Raw genomic sequence first — 22584 nt, 5'->3', positions numbered from 1 at the left:
TCTTTTAAGTCAATAGTGAGTTCACACTGCAGTGTGATTAGTCAGCAATGAACTTTATGGCCAGAATTAACTGTAGCCTTTTGAGTTAAGTTGCTATATTTGGGGGTGATAAGAAAAGCATCTTCATTTGGGCAGATTTGAAGAGAAAGTGTTTGGCAACCTTTTTATTCACAAGCCTGATTTTTCCACACGGCTGTATCATCTCACATCTTGAACTTTACCAAAGGTATATATTTATGTATGTATTTGGGTGTTTTGAGTCTGAGTGGCATGAAATAAGAGGGATTGTTAGCCTTATTGTAAGCATGAATTCAACCATGTCTTAGCTTTATGGCTGGTAGGCAATGGGAACATTTGGTAACTGAGGGATTTCCGCCTTCCTGAAAACCTTTCGCACTAAACATTCACATTAGCATAAAATATGGCCCCAATAAAACTTATCAATAGACCCTGCAGTTGTTGTTTTGGTTGTTTTTGTATTGCCACATTTTATGCTTTTGTGGTCTGTGAGATAAGACGTGAGAGAAGATCCATTTATCATTCTTGTTTGTGCTCTGCACTTTTAAAATCCCTGACACAAACGTATGTATATGTATAGTTGTAATTTATATAAAGTTCTTTCCTAAAGTATAACATTCAAAAATCGCAGTGAATCATAAGAATTCTGTTTCTTTCTATGTAACATCTATATATATATATATACACATATCCGTTTTCTCTTATCTATTTTCTATCAATAATTATCTATCTATCTATCTATCATTCATCTATCTTTATGATAAGTCTGCACTTAACTTATCTTACTAGGTTTTCTAATTTCACACACACACACACACACACACACACACACACACAAACACACACACAAACACACATATGTGTATTTATTTGTAGAGATCTTTTAAAATGTCGAAACACATTTCAGTCTAAACGCGTATTGTGTAGTAACTAGATAACTACAATTTAACTTTTACAAGATACTTTGATGTGTTCACATGTTCTTGCTATCTACAGATGGAGTCTATCTATTTTTGTCATCTACAATCTATCCATGTGTCCATTCTATTATATTATCTATCTATCTATCTATCTATCATCTATCTATCCGTCTCTATCATCTGTTGAACTATTGTCTATTTAGCCATCTAAACCTAACCATTCCTTGGTCTTTTACATATAGATTTACCAGTTAAAAAGAAGTAAAGCTATTTGGTGTGTGAGGTTTGGGTTACAGAGTGCATTTATTGCCTTTGCTGTGTTATGTTGACGTAACATTTGTGTTACATTTTACGACCCGTTACTTTGATATTTGTTGCAGCTCATAAATATGTTTTATGGTTTTGTAATATAATGTATCTGAAAATGCCACAGACTTGCCTTGTATCTAGCAGTTTTCAGTGTTTAGTGCCTGTTACATTGTCTTTTATTGTTGCCTGTACTTATAAGTTTATACCTACAAAAACACATAATTTCATTTTCATAATGTCATTTTCATTTCACCTATGATTGTACAAACAGTTAACTTGAGATCTTCAGTTCACCACCAACCTAAGCAGATTTCATATAACCGTTTATCGACACACATACACACATGCATCCACAAACAGACACACGCATGTGTTCCACATTCAAACTGACCAAAGCTTATTTACTGTGTGTGACAGTTCCATACCATACACTAACACAAAGCCCTGAATAGTGGCAACTTATAATATATATTGAAGTGCTGAAAGGGCCAGTATACTCATATAACATTTTCAAAACTATCCACTTTGCGAATATATATATATATATATATATATATATATATATATATATATATATATATATATATATATTGTTCTGTATTCTTTTAAATATTCCCTTTGAAAATAATATTTACACAAGGTTTCTATTCAAACAATTGGAATTCTGTGAGGCAGCCCTCGCTTAAGGTGAAGACTGTCATTGACTAACAAATCACTGCTGGCGCAGTTCACTGCCAGGTTAAGTAAATGCAGTGAAGATAAATCTGCAAACCCCAGGAATCACCAGCAGAGCTCGCTTTATACCAAGTTCACCGACAACTCAGTTGCCTGTGCAAGCTGGGATTTTCTTTTCCCTCTAGAAAACAAAAAGTTAAAAGTTACTAACTTTTTTTTGCCAACAAATTAAAGCAAATTTAAGGGTAAACAGTCACACTTTGCCTTCCTATCTGATCATTTCTTTAATTCTTTATTTTGATTCAACTGATTTCGGTTAGATTGCCATCTACATTTTGCAGCATTTTCTTAGGAAGTAATTCGTAATTATCCTTGTACAGAATAAGCTCGATTTGTTTGGTAAACTATTATTTTGCGTTTAAACGCAGGAGTCGCAGTGTGTGACTGCATTAAGCAGGTAGTGTAAGACACAAGCCTGCTGGGTGTGTAAGGATCCGGCGCTGTACATCTGCAGGTCAAAAAGTTAGAGGTCAAAAGTTTACTTCTCCAAGTCATCTATCCAGGCAAAGTTTGATGTCAATGTTATAGTAGAAATTTTGCCTATCAGCACAAAAGATAAAACGTGTTTGAGTTAGGCAAGCACCATAGACTGGACTCCTGGTGAACTTTAGCGGTAAAGTGACCTTAATTACAAATGCAGGGCGACAAAATAATTCTTTAGAACACTCCGAGCTGAATTTCATTAACAGCCATCCGTATTCTGTTCAATGGATGTCTTCCATATGCAGCAGGTAGACTAAACCAAACGCAGAAAAAAATGATTCTGATAATGCGCTATGTGGCTAAAATAAAAGTGGCATTTTAAAAGAAAGCCAAATATTTCGTTTCTTTGCATCCTGCACTGTGTGTGTAAATTAAGTAAAGTTTCAATCTGCTCTAGAATTTGTTTCCATTTGTTTAAGCATTTGTTGACCCTGTTGCTACAATGTATATTGAAATGTAACATTACATTTGTTTCGTTGCTATTATGTATACATATTTATATGTACTCCTCTCTGCGGGGAATTAGTGCATATAAGCGCACACATTTTGTTGTTTTGCTTACACTAATATGCATATTTTTGGCACTTATATATGTATTACTATGTTGTACCGAGGGCGCTTGTTTGTTCCCTTCTGAAGATAAATTACTTTTTTCGTTGTCTCCTATCAACTTGCTGGAAATCCATTAATCACAAATTAAATGCTTCCAGATCTGTTGTAAAAACAAAAATATATAAACGGGAAAAGAGGTAGTTTTCTTAAATAATTGCTTTATAGTTGTTTTAACTGTGAATAACAGTTAATCGTTAATTAAATGCTTCCAGATCAATTGTAAAAACAAACGGATAAAACCGACTAGATACATTTTAAAATGTTGTTTTTTGCTGGTAATAATACCTTAAACACAAGGCTCAATATTGGAACTTTGTAGCAAATCAAATATTAACACACTCAGTTGTACTTTGCTATTAACTGGCTTCCTCTATGAGGTCACTGGGATTTACAATCAACAAGAGAGATACATTTCATAACCCCTGTAATGTGTACTTTTTTCCGTTATTTATTCTTCATTTTCTGTCAGAAGAAGTGACCTGGCAGAAAATCCCTGCTGTCTTAAGGACACTTGGTGGACCTTTTAGAAAAGCTTAAGTCCAAGGGCGAGGTGAACTTCAGGTCACCGAGTCTAACAAATATGAAAATGTCGCCTGGTGAACTGCGAGGCTACTTATTTAACAAAGACTGTCAATGGGGAAGATTAATATGAAACAAAATGTGCGCAGTGTCAATCCTCGGTCACTTAAAACAAGCACCAAGCCTGCACGTTGCAAAGAAGCAGTTTAGAATACACTGAAAGAGGAATCTGAACATCTAATTCCCCTAACATGCAGTTTATTGGCCCAAATAATAAAATATAACACGGTGGAGGAAACAGTTTCTTCCTTTATTGGTTAAACATATAATTGCTACAGTTGCAAGATAAAAGCTAATAAAAAGGGAAAATGTTACATGTACTTCCAATCAGGCCACTCATTGCTAGATACTGAATACTGCCGAATTCAGAAATGAACTTGATTCTAAACGTCAGATGTCAATTTTTTAAATATATAAACAATACAATGCCACCTGAAACAACACGTTTGGCAAACATTTCCAATATTTTCTAATTAAGTGAGCGAATAGGCCCAGAAATGTTAATTTTTTTGTTGTTTATTGCAAGCTGGATTATTGCCATAAATCTTGCAAGAAAATGTTTAAATGTCGGTCTGCAAGATAAGGCGTGGTGGTCTTGGCTGAATTCTTTTTATGATTACAAAACCACCAAGACATGTAACAGGCCTATAGAAATGCAGCAAAGCAACAAAACCCACATGAAAGCAAACTCATTTCAGGGCTGATTGTCGCTATGTATTTGGTAATTATCTACCAAAGCAACGGCAAATTGGGCAGTCTGAAAAGCTAAAATCTGTTTGTGCTGGGGTGTATATAGTAAGTATTACGTATAGAAATCTTATTAAATAGAAAATGACTAATTTATGTGTGTGTGTGTCTATAAGGTATTTATGTCTGTGCACACACACACACACAAACACACACACAAACACACACACATATATAAACGTTAGTAAATGTAAAATGACTAGGATATGTGTATATATTTATATATAAGCTGTGATAAACAATATTGATCAGTTCTTTTCTTTCAGCTAAAAGGTACACACAAAAGCATCTAAACAAATGAAAAAAAAAACATTAAAAAGTGGGGGTAGGGCGGTTGAGATCAATATTCTAAGCAAATTTTTCGTGGTAGTACCATTAGGGTTTAATGCAAATTGCTAATTAGAATTCCAGTAAAACTGTATTAAATCACTGTATATTTGTGTTATTATCTAAACTTCCACCAGGCCATGTTTCATAGTTTAAAAAAAAAAATTAAAAAAAATAAAAAAAAATAAAAAAAAGTTTAATGAGGTTGATTTAAGGCAGGCTATACGTCAATATTATTGGACCAACGCTGTAAACATTGAATCACAATCTTAATATTGGTGTTAGCTTATATTCTGCCATTTTATAGAGCCACACTAATTTCGTTTTAACATTTTTTAAAAATGTGATTTTGCAATGTACACAATTGTAGAAAAACTTGGAATTTCTTTTATTTAGCATTAATCTATTGCAAAATGCAAATTACACGTACACAATCTACTCTGTTTTGTGTTTCATATAGCAGGGAAATGCATAGTGTTTAGCATTTTTTTTTTAGAAACATGTAAAAAAATGTTTTGACTAGTATTGATATTTAGTGAGCATTAATGTCATGCTTTACCACTCTTTTTCTAATCACAGAATGTGTCTGTGGGATAAAAATCACATCGTATGAATGAATCAGACTTAGCGTTTGCATATCACCCTCACCAACTACATACATAGTTTAGACACGTATGGGAAACTGGAATGCTATAGATATAAAACCGAAGTAGTAACTTATTTGACTATAGGTTTAAATGTTGGGGAAGTTGTTTTAACGAGGAAGAGTATGCTGCAAACATAACAGATCAGTTTTTAGGACATAATTTATAGACCTTAAATACATTTTAAAAAGGCAGTTAAAACTGAATATATTGCTATATCTATCTATCTATCTATCTATCTATCTATTTATCTCTATCTGTGTCTCTTTTTATCTACTTAGCTATCAACCCATCGATCTGTGTATCTTTCTATCTATCTCTGTCTCGTTACGAAGTATATTATCTTACCCAGAACAAAGAAATAAATATGTGCAAGCTGTTATGGCTCAGATACGTCCCCATTTCAATACAGCATACCTTACAAAATGTATTGGTGCACTTAGTCTTTTTTTCCTCTCTGTGCACCATATGGATTGTCTCAGACAAAGTCTACGTCTTTTGAACATTTAACCTCACCGAATAAAAACCTCACATCCCACTCCATGTGAGAGAAGCCAATGTGCACTTCTGCTCAGACTCCGAGGTACCTACACAGGCCTTTTTATGCAGAACAAACTGCCTCTATGCTGCACCAATAATTATTTACCAAGCTCAGGGCAGTGCTAATACAAATATTTTCTTTGTGAAGATGAACACATTATTTTGTTTTTTTTTTTAATTATTTTAGTTACTGAGTTGGTGTGTTCTAAAGGCTTTTAACAAATAGACCTCCAGAAATGTGATCACCAGATGTCTAAAGATTTTTTTCAGACCTTTCCTGAAAGAAACATATAAATATGAAACAGGACATATGACTTTGTACATACATAACATAGGAATATATGAAACATGACTGTGAGTAGATGGGATACACAGGCTGCAGTTCCCTGCCCACCTCTGTGCGGTGAGACCTATGACATTGCTGTTAGTGCCTAATAGATAAACATGCCACAGGCGACACCCGGCTAAATGGAGCTGATTATGCTGCGCAGCCCGTACCCAGCGTTGTACCTGGATATCTGTGTCGCCTATATGTGTGTTCTGTGTTCCACTAACTGATGTCTGATTTTTATCGCTCAGAGATGGCGGATTGCGCTTAGTCGCTTATTGGCAGCAGCCTGCAGCAGATGTGCATAGAAATGAAAGCTGCCTTTGGGGGCTGTCAGGCTGCCTTCGGTACAGCGGCTAGATCACTAGATTGCAGGCAACAGGAATCTAACATTACAGCCAATCTACTCTCCAGCCGACCCTTTATATGATCAGTGGTGCAAGTGAATCAGTAGGAGTGAGTGTATAACCTGACTATTATATATTACAGGCACAATGGATTCCCTCTGTGTCCTACACAGACACTCAGTAACGGCTTGCACCTCTGCTGTCAGACTCTCAGCCCCCGTGTCGGTACAGTTTGTTCTTATGTGTTGGGAATAGTAGCACCCAGTGCCCAATGTGCCTCTGGCAGAGATTCCCCACCGATGACCCCGGGCTCTGGGGTAAGTGTATGAGGTCTGACTGCCAGAGCATTTATCTTCCTTGTGTTTCCTTATCCGGGGTCCGGGGAAGCGCTGCCATTGGCCCGCCGAATCACGTGGCCTGCTAACTTTGCACACTTGACAGGGGAGTAGGAGGGTTCTGTGCAGAACAGAAAAACGACAACGCGAGAAAAATTAGTATTTTTTGTTGCACTTGCACAAATTAATGGCCATGAGTTCGTTTTTGATAAACTCCAACTACATCGAGCCCAAATTCCCACCCTGCGAGGAGTATTCCCAAAATAACTACTTGCACAGCCAGTCCCCAGAATACTACGAGCGGCCGAGGGAGCCCGGGTTCGAGGCTCCTCCCGACACTCTGTACTCAGGAGCGGGTAGTTACCCAGAAGCCGGCTATGGATACAGCCACATTGCTCCGCCGAGCCACGAAGCTGCAGCAACAGCCCAGGATGGAATCCCTCCAAAGGGGCACAGTCAATCTCAGCAGCAACTTCTGCAAAGCCACGTCCTCAGGCAGCCTCCCCAGCACTGCGACTCCCTGCCAGTGCCCAGTGACAGTATCCACCCCGAAAAGAACCCTGCAGCAGCCCTCAAGTGCAAGGAACCCGTGGTGTATCCATGGATGAAGAAGATCCATGTCAACACAGGTAAGTGGCAGCAGAGCCATGCCACTTCCATTCCAGCCATGCCATCCATACCATCAGCTGAGTTGTCTGTTGGCCAACAGGGCAGAAACCTTGTAACTTCATGTCTCTGAGCCAGAGGATTTATTGGAGTCCCTCTGTTTAGAAAGTAATTACATGTCCCATAAATGAAATTACCCAGCTATTGAACCTGGGCCATGCTCCTCTGAAGCCTTTTTATCCGCATCCCCATCACCATATTTTATGGCATTCACTTGTGCCCTATTGTCAGCTATCTGGTGGAGCACTTTCCTTTTAACTCTTTTATTTCCACCTTATCTGAACACAGTTGCCAGTCCATTACCTAATAATTATGTTGCATTCCTCTTTTTATGTTCAGTTAATCCAAATTACAGTGGAGGGGAACCCAAAAGGTCTCGAACAGCATACACCAGGCAACAAGTCTTAGAGCTTGAGAAGGAGTTCCATTTTAACCGTTACCTAACCAGGCGCCGACGAATTGAAATAGCTCACACTTTGTGTCTGTCTGAACGTCAGGTCAAGATCTGGTTTCAGAACAGGAGGATGAAGTGGAAGAAAGACCACAAACTCCCCAATACAAAGATGCGATCTGCCAACACACCAGCTTCAAACCAACAATCCAAAATACAGGGCCATCAGCACACAGATGGGCCAGCAGCTCCATTATTATAATTTTTAAATGTATTATTTAAATTGCTGGTTATCCTTGGGACCAAATGACTTATTTTGGGGAGGGGAAAAAGCAAAACTTATTGCTCAGTGTTGGATGAAAAACTCAAAAACCAAACATGGACAAGTGCAAACACATTCAAGGATTTTTAAACGAGACCGTTTTTTTTGTTCTATTTATGTCTTAGACTGTATCCATATAAAATAAGTAAGGGACATGTGTATAGGAATATTTACATATAGCTGAGTGTCTACATAGGAAACGAACTATTTTGTATACAAGATACCTAAACCACAAAGACGTTTAGGAGATATGTGATAAAGGTTATTATGGACCATGCATTGTGATATAACGTTAGAAATATCTGTGGGTATTTAAGAAACCAGTGTATCCTCCCCTACCCAAGATGATTTATTTAATGGCCTAGATATGTGGTCCCGTCCAGCAGTCAAAAGGAACTTTGTAAATAACCGCTAGAATAACATTTTTGGTTAGATTCGTGGAATAGTGTTCTCCTGCTTATTTTGTTGTTTGAGGCCAATGTGTGTGATGATACCTTTTTGGATGCTGTAGCATAATAATAATGATAGAAGGCCTTCAAATGTCTTGGAGACAAAGGCATGGCGTAGTTATACAATACGGTAGTACATGTTGTGGACTTGTGCTGTATATTGTGGTGCTATCTGAAATCTGATGACAATATCAAAAAACATTCTGTGAAAATTAAAGTTTTCCCATTCCTCCACATGCCCTTCCTAAACTGTAATAAATGTATTATAAATATGAAAAGATAAAGAGGTCACAGGATGTTTATTTCTATAAATTATAGGAGTGTGCTCTTTCAAAAGCATAGGTTCTCATACAGTAATCTGACCATTTCACCTTTCTATGTATGGTCATAAGAATGTACCTACAAATCTTCTTTATCCATGTCTAGGTGTACTTGCATTATTTGCAGGAGCACAAGGTAAAATAAATACAAGCCACATAGAATGAAGAATGACAAGAATATATATCTATATATACACTGCTCTTGGGGGTTCCTGAATTTACCATACTCCAAGCTAAATAAATGAAAATCTATATTTCCCTTGTGTCTCCCTTCCTGGTTTGCATCTTTTTTCTTCTGTATTCCTAGTCCATGTCTTTAATTAGACCTTCCATGCCTAATGGCTTCGTTTTGTGTGCATGTCTATTAAAATAGGTATCCCCGCACCATTTTGCCTGCTATTTGCATGACATTTGCAGCCTGTTGTTTCCCTGGCCTGTGACACAATATGTTGTCTGTGTTTTTGCATTTTTTCTGCTTTTGCATTTTTTTGTGTAAGCGTATATTTCACCCATAAAACTCAACCAGTCTGAAAATATTTACTTTTTTCCTCCCACTAAATTAGATATTCTGGAACATTTGCCTTGGGAAACACACTGTCTGTGAAGGAGGGACGCAGTTTCAGGGAAAAAATGCAGCAATTTCCATTGGGTCCTCATTTTGAGTTAAGAACTAAGGCTGAATGGCCAAGAGATGTGACTCCAAGAACTCACAAGAGGTAAAACGATGGTTTTGTTTCTCCATTTATTTGTAGAAGAATGTGTAACGGTATATATATATATATATATATATATATATATATATATATATATATATATATATATATATATATATATATATATATATATATATATATATATATATATATATAATGTTCGTATGCCTTGTATTTTGTTCCTTACAATTTGCTGCCCTCTCCTATTGTGTGCCCTTTGCTAAGGCAACCAGGGTTCACAGAGAGGACACGTTTTCTGTCCCATTGATTGTTTTTTCTGGAAAGATGCAAGCTGACCCTCAAACCCTTGACCTTTAGGATAGAATTCCAAGTCAGATGAGAAATCCCAGTTTCTGCAGATCTATAAAGCTTGCATTTACCGTAACATTTATTGTAATAATCGTACCTTGAAAAAAAAATATATATATATATCATTAGTTATGGATGATCCTAGCAGCAAGCCAAATTCCAACGCCTTGTTTATCAGCTTTAAGCAGGAATTTGCACACTTTCCTTTAAGCTACTGCAGTGTGTCTCTTGAACTGTTAGATTCCTAAGGTCAGCAGCAGGCTAAACTCGAGTGATAAAGATTTGTTCGTGTTGCCTTTAAAATGTTCTTCTAACGAAATCAGTCATAGTTGGATTTTCCTTATCTTTTTAATGTTTTTTTTTCTTTCTTGCATGTTGCTTTTTACCTAAGGGTTTAAATCTGAAAACAGTAGAACTGGAAACATTTTAACAGAATAGTATTGTGGTTTTGCTTTGATTTATTAGTAACGTTGTGGCTGTTTGTTTCAACTGAAGGATACATCAGAAACTGGTTACATATTAAAACAAGAATATATAGTGAATGGAATAAATGGGTTTCGAAGAAATCTGCCTTTTTTTAATACCGAAACTGGGCCAGATGTTTATATTTTTAGTTTGCAGGAGGCAAAGCGACCATAGGTTATTTATGGATATTATGAATATTTTGAAAAAGTTTCATAGATTTATAGAACTGCTTCAGGTCGTGCATCTGCTTGATGTGATATTTATCTGGACAAGTTCAAGCTGTGGCTTACTTTTATTATATATTTTCATTTTGTATTTTTCCATTTCAGTATCCCTCTGTCTGCTTTGTCTCCCCTTAGTCTATATCTACACCAGTCTCTGCCCCTATTTATTTTCTCACAGCCTGCCCCCCCATTAGTCTCTCTCTCTTTCTTTCTTTCTCTCTCTCTCTTTCTCTGCTTCCAACCAAGCCCTCCGATATCACGTTTTCTGCAGCCAGTGCGATGGATTAAAGCATTTCCTTTGTAGTTACAAGAAATATAACATAACAGCTTAAATGGGTATCGCATGTAAGCAGTTTGCTTGAAAAGAGGAGGGTCCCTGCCTCCAATTTCAGTTTCCTAAGCTCTCCCATATCTGGGTCACGGAATAAGAGCTGCCAATATGTTTTCCGCCATGTGTCCTGCACATAGTGAGATTGTAGCACATAATCAGCATTCTTCTAAGATTTCAATCTCACACAGAACAGTTTCCCTCATTTGCCCATAGGGAAAGACAGAGGCAAGTTGTGGATTGATAGAAATAATCGCTAAACAACGATTGTTTTTATTTTTTGAAATATAAACACGTGGGTTATGTTATTATTCCCTCTTAATGGTATAAGAATTTTATGATAACAAATAGAGTAGTACAAACTCCCTGTGTAATCATCCTGTAAAGTGGGTGTTTTTTTTAAGAATTCAAAACTGCCACCTGGCTACAGGTTGCCATGTTTTTGCGAATTTGCAGAAAACTTAAGGGGTGGTGTGATTTGGAAAGAAGATGAAGGGCAGGTACCATACTAGAAGTATAAAAAGTATAGGTGTAGCCCGTCTTGTTTGTATGTGTCATATATCTGAATACGGCAGTGTCACGTGACAGCTTCAATAATTAATTCAGATTGTCAGAAATGTATACTTTTAGGTCCTCCTACAGACTGGTATCTGTCACAGTAGTGACTATGCAGCTTTTATCTGCCTGTGCTTGGCCAGCCAAGCCAGAGGATTTTAAAGTTTATTGAAACAGAGAAATACTAAGATGTATATGTCTTTAAAATATTATGAAGACCAAAGCACATATAAGGAAGTTGTTGGGAGTCTGTGTATTCAAAATTAATATAGATACAAAAATAGACATATATGTAACTCCTTACCGACAGCATGGCCTAGGTACAATGCCTCTAACGTTTAGCATTTTTATCTGTGATTGAAGGCAGGCTAAATACGCACACTAATACACACAGACACACAAACACATATATATTCCACATTCGTTATCACTTCACATACCTGAACCAAATCATTGTCCCCATTTCGTGGGGTTCATAAATCAACCACCAGACACAGTCTCAGAAGCTGCAGAGGGGGCTGAATGCAGAGTATGGGCACATAGCTGTCTCCATGACTCATTAGTCTGAACGATTTATGTGTGAAACCAATGTGCTTCAGTGAATTTCTATAAAGCAGCACGGCAAATGTTGTGTATGACGTTGTAAACGACAAATAAAGCTGCTAGTTCTTATAATTATTACTATAAAAACTACCATTATTGTAATGAATATATTTACTAATAATATTGTAAGTCATCATTAGTATATACAGCAAAGCTTTTGCTCCCCCACAAGGGAGTTGGAGAGCTGATATGAAGGACTATAAAGTTTGTAAGTTTGAAATGATTCCCTAAATGTTTGCAACTTGGAGCCAGTGAAGAAAAGTTAGTCATTTCACACTGCAACACTGCGCTGTTGCAATGGTTGTGTGTGTTTTAGCAGCGATCTGTATTGCTTTCATATTATGCAAATAGACTAATTTGGCGTTAGACTCTTTAGCATAATAATTGTAGCAGTTCCAGTCCGCCTACTTTTTCAGGCAATTGAAAACTCACCCGTTCAAAGCTTTCCTATAACTTGTTGCACATTCTATGAGTGTGTTTCACACATGCAAGCCTGTGATCCAATCCCAGCCCTGTACTCAGGGTTTATACCCCAGCTGGGCCTGGCAGTGCCCACTTGTTGGATAATGTATTTCTATGTGGCCTAGTAGTTGATGGTGGAATTTTGGGAGGCAGTGGCTATCATTTCTAAATACTTACCTTTCTCTTTTTCACTATTATTTCCCTTCATTTTTTACCAGCCCTTCTGTCTCTCTTTTTAAATCTCTTTTGTTTTCTTTCTCTCACTCTGTCACCCTTTCTTTCTTTTTCTTTCTTTTCTGTACTTCTCGACTATATTCATTACCTCTCCACTATATAACCACTACACCTCTCCTTTCCTTTTTATTTGAAATCTCGCTCTTTCTCTGCCATTTACTTTTTTCCTTAGTCTAATTCTCTTTTTCCCTCCTTTTTCCTCCATTGAATTCTCGCTTTCCCTCCTTTTTAGTCTAGCATATTTCTGCCTTTCCCTTCCACTCCTAACATCTATCATTTTACTCTGCTCCTATGGTGCCTGGACCTTGCTCCTTCTTTCTATTTGGTCTGAATACTAAGGCTTATGTTACCTTGTAAGGGTGACATAAGTCCTTATTGTCATTGTTTCTATGAGGCTAGTGATCAGGTCATCAGAAGTCTTTTCTCTTTCCTTTACTTCTACAGTATTCTTTAATTCTCTAAAAAAAAGTGTATATTTTTTATCTTCTGTTCCATTTCAGTATCCCATCACAACAAAGAAGTTAGGTCTTGCTAGTTTTCTGTACAAGATATATTACAATTGTAAATGTAATTGCTTAAGGCCTGTTACTAATACTAAACAACAGGACATATTGTCATATTAAAACCCCCTAATGAGGAGGTAAGCACAGTTCCAGGATGCTACACAAGATGTGAGTGTTACTAGACTCATGCAGTTTTTGCCCTAAGTATATTGTGCTTTTATAATTTGTGCAGTATCACACCTCCACCCAGCATCAGATATTGATCTTACCTAAGATGTATAGTTGAGATGTATCAGCCCAAAATATTTAATACAAATAAGGCAGTATTTCTCAAGAGGAAATTAGAGCAGTTCTGGGGCAAAGTCATGGCTCCATATGTATCATTACAAAACGTCCCATAGAAATTAATTCATCATTGTTTTTAGCAAAATCTTTTTATACATAAAAAGATACAAAGCGTATCAGTGGTGTGTGGCATTTTGCCTAGATCACATTTGAAAATTCTAAATGAACACTTAATTTTGTGCTTAAAATCGTCAACTTCTTCATTGTTCTCTCTGTGAGCCTGGTGGAGGCGTAGAAACTTAGATCTGATAGCCTTCGGTTGCTGGGCGATGCTCTGAGAGTTGTAGTCAAGCAGTTATATCTAAATAAACAGTGTAGCTCTGTCTAAGAAACAGACAAGGTCATTCTAGCAGCCACAGCCATGGAATAATGGTTATAACTTTAGCAGCAGACTAAAAGGCACAATTGGATGTGAGCAATATCAGTTTTTTTTCAAGGGAGGATGAAATGGCGGCCTTGTATGTAGAGAAACTTGCCTTGGATGGTCCAGTTGAGTTCTGACCCTTTTCCTTATTGAATTGCCTTAATGGCGCTAATTTGTTTGCCAGGAGTGTGCATTTACACACTCAAGCAAACCCACTTACAGCCAAATTGATTGTTTTAAACATTGATTCAGCAGCCTTGATGTCAGAACCCTTTTGGGTTGGCTGCAGTTTTGCATTTTCTAATTTTGCTAAGTCATTTCCTAAGCAAATGCAGTGTCCCTTTTGCAAAATGACAATATTTAAAGCAGCACAATAAACACGCTAGCACCCAGCAGGATTACATTCTTTAAATGCACCCGTTGACATTTTTATTGATTTACTTTGTTCACACCTGCCCTCTAATCAAAAGTAATTGTGAGCAATAAATTCAAGGAAACATGGAAAGTATATAAGCCTCTATGACATAATAAGCTTTCAATTTCGGCCCCAAATAGTTGAGCCGCTGCACTTTTTGGGTAGTGTTGCAGATTAAAACAATTTCATACACACCACTCATGTTTTAATAGTGTTTCAGTACAAACCTGGTGGAGTAAGGTGGTATTATGCACCATGGTGCTCCATTCATTGCACTCTCTGGCATTTGTAGCTCTACATTAAAGCATAATCCACAGACTGGCTCTTTAATACATTTACAGGGACATACATGAAGCATATTTATAAAGGAAATAGCTGCTTTTAGTCTGACGCATTCGTGTGTCGCCCACAATCCTACACACCAAATGTGGGACTGAAAGGCGCCCTTTGTCTAACATGGCACTGTCTACCTCGTGGGTCAGCAAAACTGGTTGGAGTTGGAACATCTGAAAAAGAGCAGAGGGTCACAAAAAATATTACCCATGTAGTTAATTGCTGATGCCTTTGCGTTCCGGTCTTGTGTTCAGGTACAGAATTTAAATGTCTGATTAAAACGCATAACTAGCCTGGGCACTGGGCGATACCGAGTCCATTGCTGTATCCTAAAGACACAGTGTAAATCTGGTGAAGAATAAGTCCAGAGAGTTCCCAGCGTGCCCAGAAAGGCATCCTTCCAAGTCCGAATGCTGCGCCACATGTAGAGCAGCGCTGGGTTTGCGCAGGAAAGAAAAGTGTTACTGCCAGTGAGAGTAGCCCCTTGCCAGCCTGCACAGATACAGAGAGCCCTGATTAGTGCTGGTTGTAGACTAAAAGTTCCAAAGTGTCTTTCACAGAATGAAGTCAGAAGAAAAGTTCTACTCTGTGCATTCAGTGAGCGCCTCAACCTTTGCTCAACTAGCCATTCATTTCTGTCACTGTTCTGCTGTGGGGGATTTGCCTTTTTGTTTTGTGTGGCTCATTCTATCCGGGATATTCATTAACTAGCAGCAAAATTATGTGTTGAGCCAGAAAACCAGTAGTAGTCGGATTCCTTTGTAATAATTGCGCCTTAAAACGGCCCTTGTGAGCATTGTAGATAAGGGATTCATTCTGCCATAGGTCTAATGTTGCAAGGTTTCAGCATTCAGCACATATTATGCGCTAAAGGGATGGCAAAGAGGTGTTTTATTAATTGATGTTGCCGACTTTGCTAGAGAACAAAAGACAGTTGGGGAAAAGGTTGGGTCTAGACTCATCAGTTGCTCGTTTTATCCCATAGTAATAATTGTGTATGTAACACGTGGGTGGGTATAAGTCGCATTACGTTCTCTCCGGGTCTTTGCATTAGAACTTGTGTAATGTGTCTGGGAAGATCCAAGGTTTTGTGTTGCCTGAAGTCTAGAATTGTGAGCACTACTCACCCAGTTATATAGGAAGGTCGCAAGTACAGAAATAGTCAGAAATACAGAAATAGTCAGGTCTGTCACCCTGGGCTCAAACACCAACTTGATATTGTGAACAATATCTCTTTAGATGAAATCGTTTTGCGTTTGTCAGATAATTAAAGGCCTTTTAGTATCTACAGTGGGACATGTGTTGTGTGTGGGAGTTAGCATTGCCCCCACAATGGGGCTCTAATGGATCCAATGTGCTGAGCTTAGTTAATCAGTCACCGAGTCTCCCCTCTCCACCTCACCATTTCATGGGCCGATCTACTAATGATGGGGTCTTCTCATGCATAGGATACAGCCTCCCCATAGAAATCATCTCTCCAGCAGCTTGCTAGTATCCTTGTAGTAAGTATATATTATCATATTTCTCATACACACACATTCCAGCCTCTGTAGTAAAGTTACACTGAGTGAAATAGGCTTTCTGAGATACATAAAATTATTACGAGCCCCCTCCAAAAATTGTAAATGTAATAGGAGGATTGTATATATACACGTTTACACAACAGAGAGCCAGATAGCTGGATATGTGTCTATGGTAATTGTGGCACATATATATAATACAAATACACACACACACACATATATATAGTGTCCGTGTGTATAGAGTATAGTGTGGTGTAAGCAGTTGAGAGTTCTAGTTCCTCCACCATTCCCTATTTATATGAAATAAAAGGATTTAAGTTGACGTAGGACCACGTGAGCCCATAACACAACGCATTATTGTTGTATTTGGAGCAGGGAAGCAGCCAGCCAAGCTTCTCTCCAATGATTACGCCTTCCCTGAACCTGAGAAGAGCAAGTGCTTTTCTTTCTACCTTGCAAGTGACTTGCCTTCTCTCTACCAACCCTGTCTTATTCTTTTCCTACCACCAAGGAAACCTTTACTGGAAAGCTGCTAGGACTGAATGCTGCCTTAGAAAGGATGGATTATATTTTAAGGTATATCCGTTGATTGTTCCTAAAAGGGGTGAGTTATTGCTGTGCACGTCAGAGGTCAGTGGAAAGGCTTCAGGGTGCGGGGACATTTCTGTCACACACTCTAGGGTAGCTCTCTACCTCTCCCAGATTTGCCTGGACCTTTATTCCTGATACAGAAACCCTGCTTGGTTGTGGTGGGTTAGGCTAGGTTGATGTTCTTTCCTCCACCGCCTTTGCACACAAGCTCAGTTTTATTGTAATCACACCCTGGGGTAAGACCCAGAATTACATATATGTGACTTTTTATCGCCAGTTTATATCAGATCAGAAAACACATGGTGATGGTGTATTTTGTTTATATGTATGTGCCTTTATGTGTTAATAGTGTGAAATCCTGCTGAGCAGAAAAAGCCTTCTAGTATTTCCGGGATGAGATTACAATTGCCATTATTTGTCCAATAAATATTCTATTGGCATTTTCAGAGCTGTACATTAATACATATGTTCCTAGCATTGGGAGCGGGCATATTATACACACACGGTAATGAGCGGCGCTTGAGGAAAGGTCACAATGTTGAGATTTGATTTATGTTGCCAGTGTATTGGGGCAGAGGAGCTTGATAAGATGATGTACCAAAATGGTTTACTATTATGATTCACAGAAGGTGGCAGCTAACGCAAAACTGAGTCTTGCAAATGTAGGTAGCTGATTTCTTTCGTAAGGGTGTATCTCTCTATAAATATGTGTGTGTGAGAATATATATATACATACATACATACATACATATATAGAGTATATATATATATATATATTCATACATGTATCATGTAGATGTATATATCTAATATAGAGAGAAAGCAAATATATAGTCTGTTCACAACACAAAACTTTATTATACAAAATCATAAACAGATGCATCGTTTAAAGTATTTCAGAAAATACATGTAGGATAAAATAACAATATACAGGATAGTTAATTAAAAGCAGCACAACAAAAATAGGCTAACTTTCTGGGGATAGCGAACTTTAGCAGTGAATCTGTATCTGTAAGGCAAAAGATTGCTTGAGATATGTGTATTTTATCTACCCTGGTTGGCAACTTGGCAATCTTTCCCTTGCCATATATAAATGAATAAACATTTAAACAAATATATTTTATGAATTATTAATATTGGAGTTGTTTTAAAGGTAATTCAGATGGGATTAGGTCGTATAACTGGAATTATAGCTCCAGTCACATGTAACACATAAACACGGTTATTCTATGTATTCTGCAGGTTTATTCAGTGAAAAGAGGGCCATACCGATCCTTCAATAGAGACCCTATTAAGGGTACAATATTTTTCAGCCATCTGCGTACCTTAGTCATTATTAACCCTGAAGGGCGCACTCAAACTCAAGAGCCTGGTGCGATCTATGTATAATACATAAGGAAATAAAAGAAACATATTTATCTAATACATATATACATATATTCTGCAGTTACATATTCAGGTCTTTTCATCTCAGACAAATATAAAGCAGAAGCAGGATGCCTTATAGAGCGCATTAATAAAGAAACAATCTAGGAAATACAATGAAAATATGACAGCTACCTCTAAACATGGTAAAAATGCCGTGAATCCAAATAAAAATGCATCGATCCCGTATAATTTCTATAATATGGAAGCTTCGCAATTTCCAGTTTCCCAATTGAAACCAAGGCTAGTTGATTTAGAGAAAAATCTGTTCTGGTGTTTCCAGTTCATGCTTGGTCTGCCCCTGGTATATCCTTAGTACTACTGGAATAAAAGAAGCGCTGATCAGCAATTTAACATGTTGTTTGGTAAATGATTGACCAAATTGAGCCTTTTTTCCCCCTAATGGAACCCTGAGTACTGGGATAAATGAAAATGCATACGGGTGGATTTTTCTATCGCTTTTTTACTCCTACGCTGCCTGCCTGGCCCTTTCAAGTGGTGTCTTGGCAATAAGCAGTAAGTAGCAAATGTGTCCTGTTTTAATGCAACGTTTACAGCATTCGTACATAGGGCTATAAATCTTTCCTAGCCATAAATGACAAAACCCATTGGTATGCATAACAGGCCACCCGGCCTGATTCTATCCAAAATATCTGTTATGGTCACTACAAGGTGCTATATTAAACGTGTTTCGCTTTATATATAAAAAAAATATATATATATATACATAACGTGTGTGTCGAGATATATATAGATACACACATTAAATAGATATTTAATTATATTTTAGTGTTTCCTTCAAACATTTTACATATTGCAACACTTTTATGGAAACAGATTATATAATGCATCTTTTTTTTTTTTTTTTACTAACAGATCATAGTAATTGTTCCATTTTTAACGAATCTAAAGCGGTTTCATTTTTTTTTTGTAAAAAAAAAAAAAAAAATAATGTCCTGTATATCCCTCTAATGTATTCACGTCAGACCCCCGACCCCAAAAAGATCTAGAATTTAGGTAGAATAAAATAATGCTCTTTTTTTTTTTATTTTGAATCTATGTAGCCGACCCCACAGTATAGATGGCTGACCGGTGTTAGCTGCAGCTATGTAATTCAGGTCAGATAGTAAAGCATGAATAATTCAGTGTATAGTTCCAACTGATTTAACTATGTGTCTGTTTTTAAGCACATGTATACTCTCACAGAACGAATCATAGTCTGTAGAATGCACAAACGGAGGGGAGAGCTGTATCCAAGCTCCTAAAGCAGATTTAAAACAGACCTTTACTCACGGGCTGCCTTCATTAGCATAATTTTCCTGAATGTTCGTGACGCCTACTTTCACAGGATCCTACACCCTCCTCCCACAATTTTTTCATGTTATTTTATTTTTCTTTCCATGTCTACCCCATCTCCCTAGACTTTATATTTCTTTCTCCCTTTTTTCCCTCTCTCTTTCTCCCCCACACTTCCCTGTTCCCAGATGGATATGCTACTTGGAAAATAGAATCATTCAGCAGGCAATATTTGTAAGAAACATACCCATGTTGTGTGTTGGACTACACTTGGAAAGCCCTGTGAGTTGATAGCTCTTATCTTTGTGACCGGGGTCGCCCATATGTAACCTTAGGGGTTGTCCAGGGTTTGGCAGACATTTCTTCTTCAGATTTCCTGAGAACTGCTCCCATCCTGGGGTCGTGTTGTGCCTGGTGCTTGGAGGTGATAGCGCAGGAGAAGTGCTGGTTTAGCCACAGCACAGTGCCCAGGAATTAGTTGGAGAGCAAGCCAGATTTGTTGGTTCTGGAGCCCAACTGGGGTGTAGTGTGTTGTGTTCCGCGTCAGTCGTCAGAAACTAAGGTAAGCAGGCCAGAAATCTTCTATCACTTCTCAATGGTGGAGTTTATGTCCCAATGATTTATGGCCATAGTCTTAAATCTCGGTTCAAGCAGAGTTCACAAGCTCAAGCTTCCTTTCAAGAAGTGACTGATACGGATAGTTTGCTAATTCTGACTGTTTTCTCCTCTCCAGCCTCTATCTACATCTACCAATATATCGTCAGGAATTGCATATTTATCACATTTTAACCCCCCCCCAATCACGTCTCTTGCTAGCAGCAGCGAATTTATGTTTCCTATGTATACTATTCCGGATTCGCAAAGTGGCTGTATGCTGCCGATACATTAAGATTATATTTATTCTTCGACATTTAAAATGTTTTAAAACACATCGGGATACTACAAAGAGATTTAGTTTTTGCTGTGGAGTGTTTGGTTCTATGGGATTTGAAAGATTTATATCCATAGATGTCCAGAAGATTAACACCGGGTGCAGGCTAACAATAGCATTTATCATCAATAATATATTTATTACTGATTACTTGCTGTTTAGTTAGAGTGACTCTTGGTATTGGATTTGAATTCTTTTGAGTATATGTAGGGGTTAAGATATTGTCACGTGATTTCTTTGTATATTATTTTTATACAAAATGTATTGTATTAATATTTTATGAATCCAGATTCAGTAACTTTATTTACAGAAACACTCAACATTTTAGTCTATTTCTTTTAAATGAAATATATTTCATAATCACAATGCAATTTTACAGATATTTGCAGAAATCTCCCGGATTCGCACCGGGCCTTCTGGGAGTAGCACAAACATGGGTATTGAGTTAAGACACATCCAACCGGTTTAAGTGCCTTTGTCCAGAAAACATATAATAAACAAGGATTTGTTTTGCTGTAGTCCTGCCGGATAGGTTCCGATAGGTTCATTCAAATATTCTTAAATTTAGAGGAATATATTTTCAGCAGCAATTTTCAAGGCGTGAACATTTCTAGGATTTATATTACTTTACAACAGTGTGTTAAAAGAAATCGCCCAAAAATGTAGCTTTTTTTATTCCTATATAATCTGGCTATTTGCTTTAGGAGCATGTTAAATTCTTCTCTTTTGTGCTGCGCCTTAAAAGTCTGAAGAGTTATTCGGAGATAGGTAAACATTAAGATTTAACAAAAGATAGACAGGATCCTAGGAGTATTTTATGGTTTGTGTTTCCATCATCTACTCTCTCGCTAGCCAAATGACCCCCATACATCAAACGACAGAGCAGTTGCAAAGACAGAACCTATTATCGTTGGGACTGCACAGAAAGTTCATGCCGTGGTCATGGAGATGAACGCGGGTTTTCTGGTTCCTGGTGTTATTTCAGATCCATCATGTTTTAACAGGTAGAATTGTGCAGATCTGGTGTGCGCAAACTTAACCTTTTGCGCGCCAGAAGCAAGGCACACTGCGATACGCAATAAGATGCGCAAACGTCTACTGCTCAAACAGGCAAATATATCATTTAAATATATTACAAATGAGTTCTAAATATCTGTAAGTGTAAGCGTTATATGAAGGAAGTGGCACCATTCAATGCCTGCAGTGGTTTGGCTCAACCACATATTTACTTGTTCTTTGCATTGCTTTCCTAGCTTACACTGCTAACTGTTGTAAAATAATAATTATATTGTATACAGACCTATGAGAGCGTATAAGGCAAACACTTCCATCTATTTTATTGTGTGGGTGCTTCCACACTAAATATGTGTATTCTTTGGAGGAGACAAATGTGAAAATATGAGCATATAAATGCGCAGGGGAAGCTGTGTGTGTGCAGGAGAGTAACCCAGTGTTTACCCACTCAGCAGGCTGCCGTGGCCTTGCCAGAATATGGCATTTACAAAGAGAAGTCTAAGTAAAGGTTATCATTTTAACAACCACATTATCGAATACTTAGCCTTGATAATTTCCATCGTTTAGTAGTGTTTACATTTCAGTTTCAATGTATCACATGGCATGTGTTTGTTCTTACCTATTCTGTTAGTACACAGGCTCTGTACATACACATGTGTGTGTATACGTGTACACAACATAATATTATAGATAAGCAAAACTACACTAGACAAAAATAAACGTTGTTTTACCTGCACCTAAATATATATGTATGTATGCACCTCTCTCTTTCTATGATCCGTCGCCCCTAATCTTTGTGTCTATCTACAAAAACACAAAGAGAATGTACTTATTTACTTCGTGAATGTTTCATTTGGTATTCTGGATATGTGAACACTA

General features: G+C 37.5%; 2 protein-coding genes and 1 long non-coding RNA gene across 10 annotated transcripts in view; 2 read left to right on the top strand and 1 right to left on the bottom strand.

Moving 5' to 3' along the window:
* hoxa3 (homeobox A3) overlaps window positions 1–22584 on the top strand; it is a 45353-nt gene that overhangs the window by 15970 nt on the left and 6799 nt on the right. For 3 of the 8 annotated variants that reach the window (XM_031903233.1, XM_012964321.3, XM_012964323.3), the window contains exon 2: window positions 9636–9788. The gene's annotated coding sequence lies outside the window, so the exon portion shown is untranslated. 8 annotated transcript variants of the gene reach the window in all.
* On the top strand, window positions 4584–9030 carry hoxa4 (homeobox A4). Its single transcript, XM_004915397.3, has 2 exons — window positions 4584–7553; window positions 7930–9030. Exons 1-2 carry the CDS (start codon window positions 7112–7114, stop codon window positions 8241–8243), a joined length of 756 nt encoding a protein of 251 aa, XP_004915454.1. The 5' UTR covers window positions 4584–7111; the 3' UTR covers window positions 8244–9030.
* Window positions 17869–20265, bottom strand: LOC105947685. The gene is made up of 2 exons (XR_001171126.2): window positions 20008–20265; window positions 17869–18785 (listed from the first exon to the last, which is right to left on the bottom strand). It is a non-coding gene; the product is annotated as an uncharacterized LOC105947685 (long non-coding RNA).

Source organism: Xenopus tropicalis, chromosome 6 (genome assembly GCF_000004195.4).
Source record: "Xenopus tropicalis strain Nigerian chromosome 6, UCB_Xtro_10.0, whole genome shotgun sequence".
In the NCBI taxonomy this organism is placed as follows: Eukaryota; Metazoa; Chordata; class Amphibia; order Anura; family Pipidae; genus Xenopus; species Xenopus tropicalis.
Note: the sequence above shows the minus strand (reverse complement) of the source record. Positions and strands in the feature narration are given on the sequence as shown.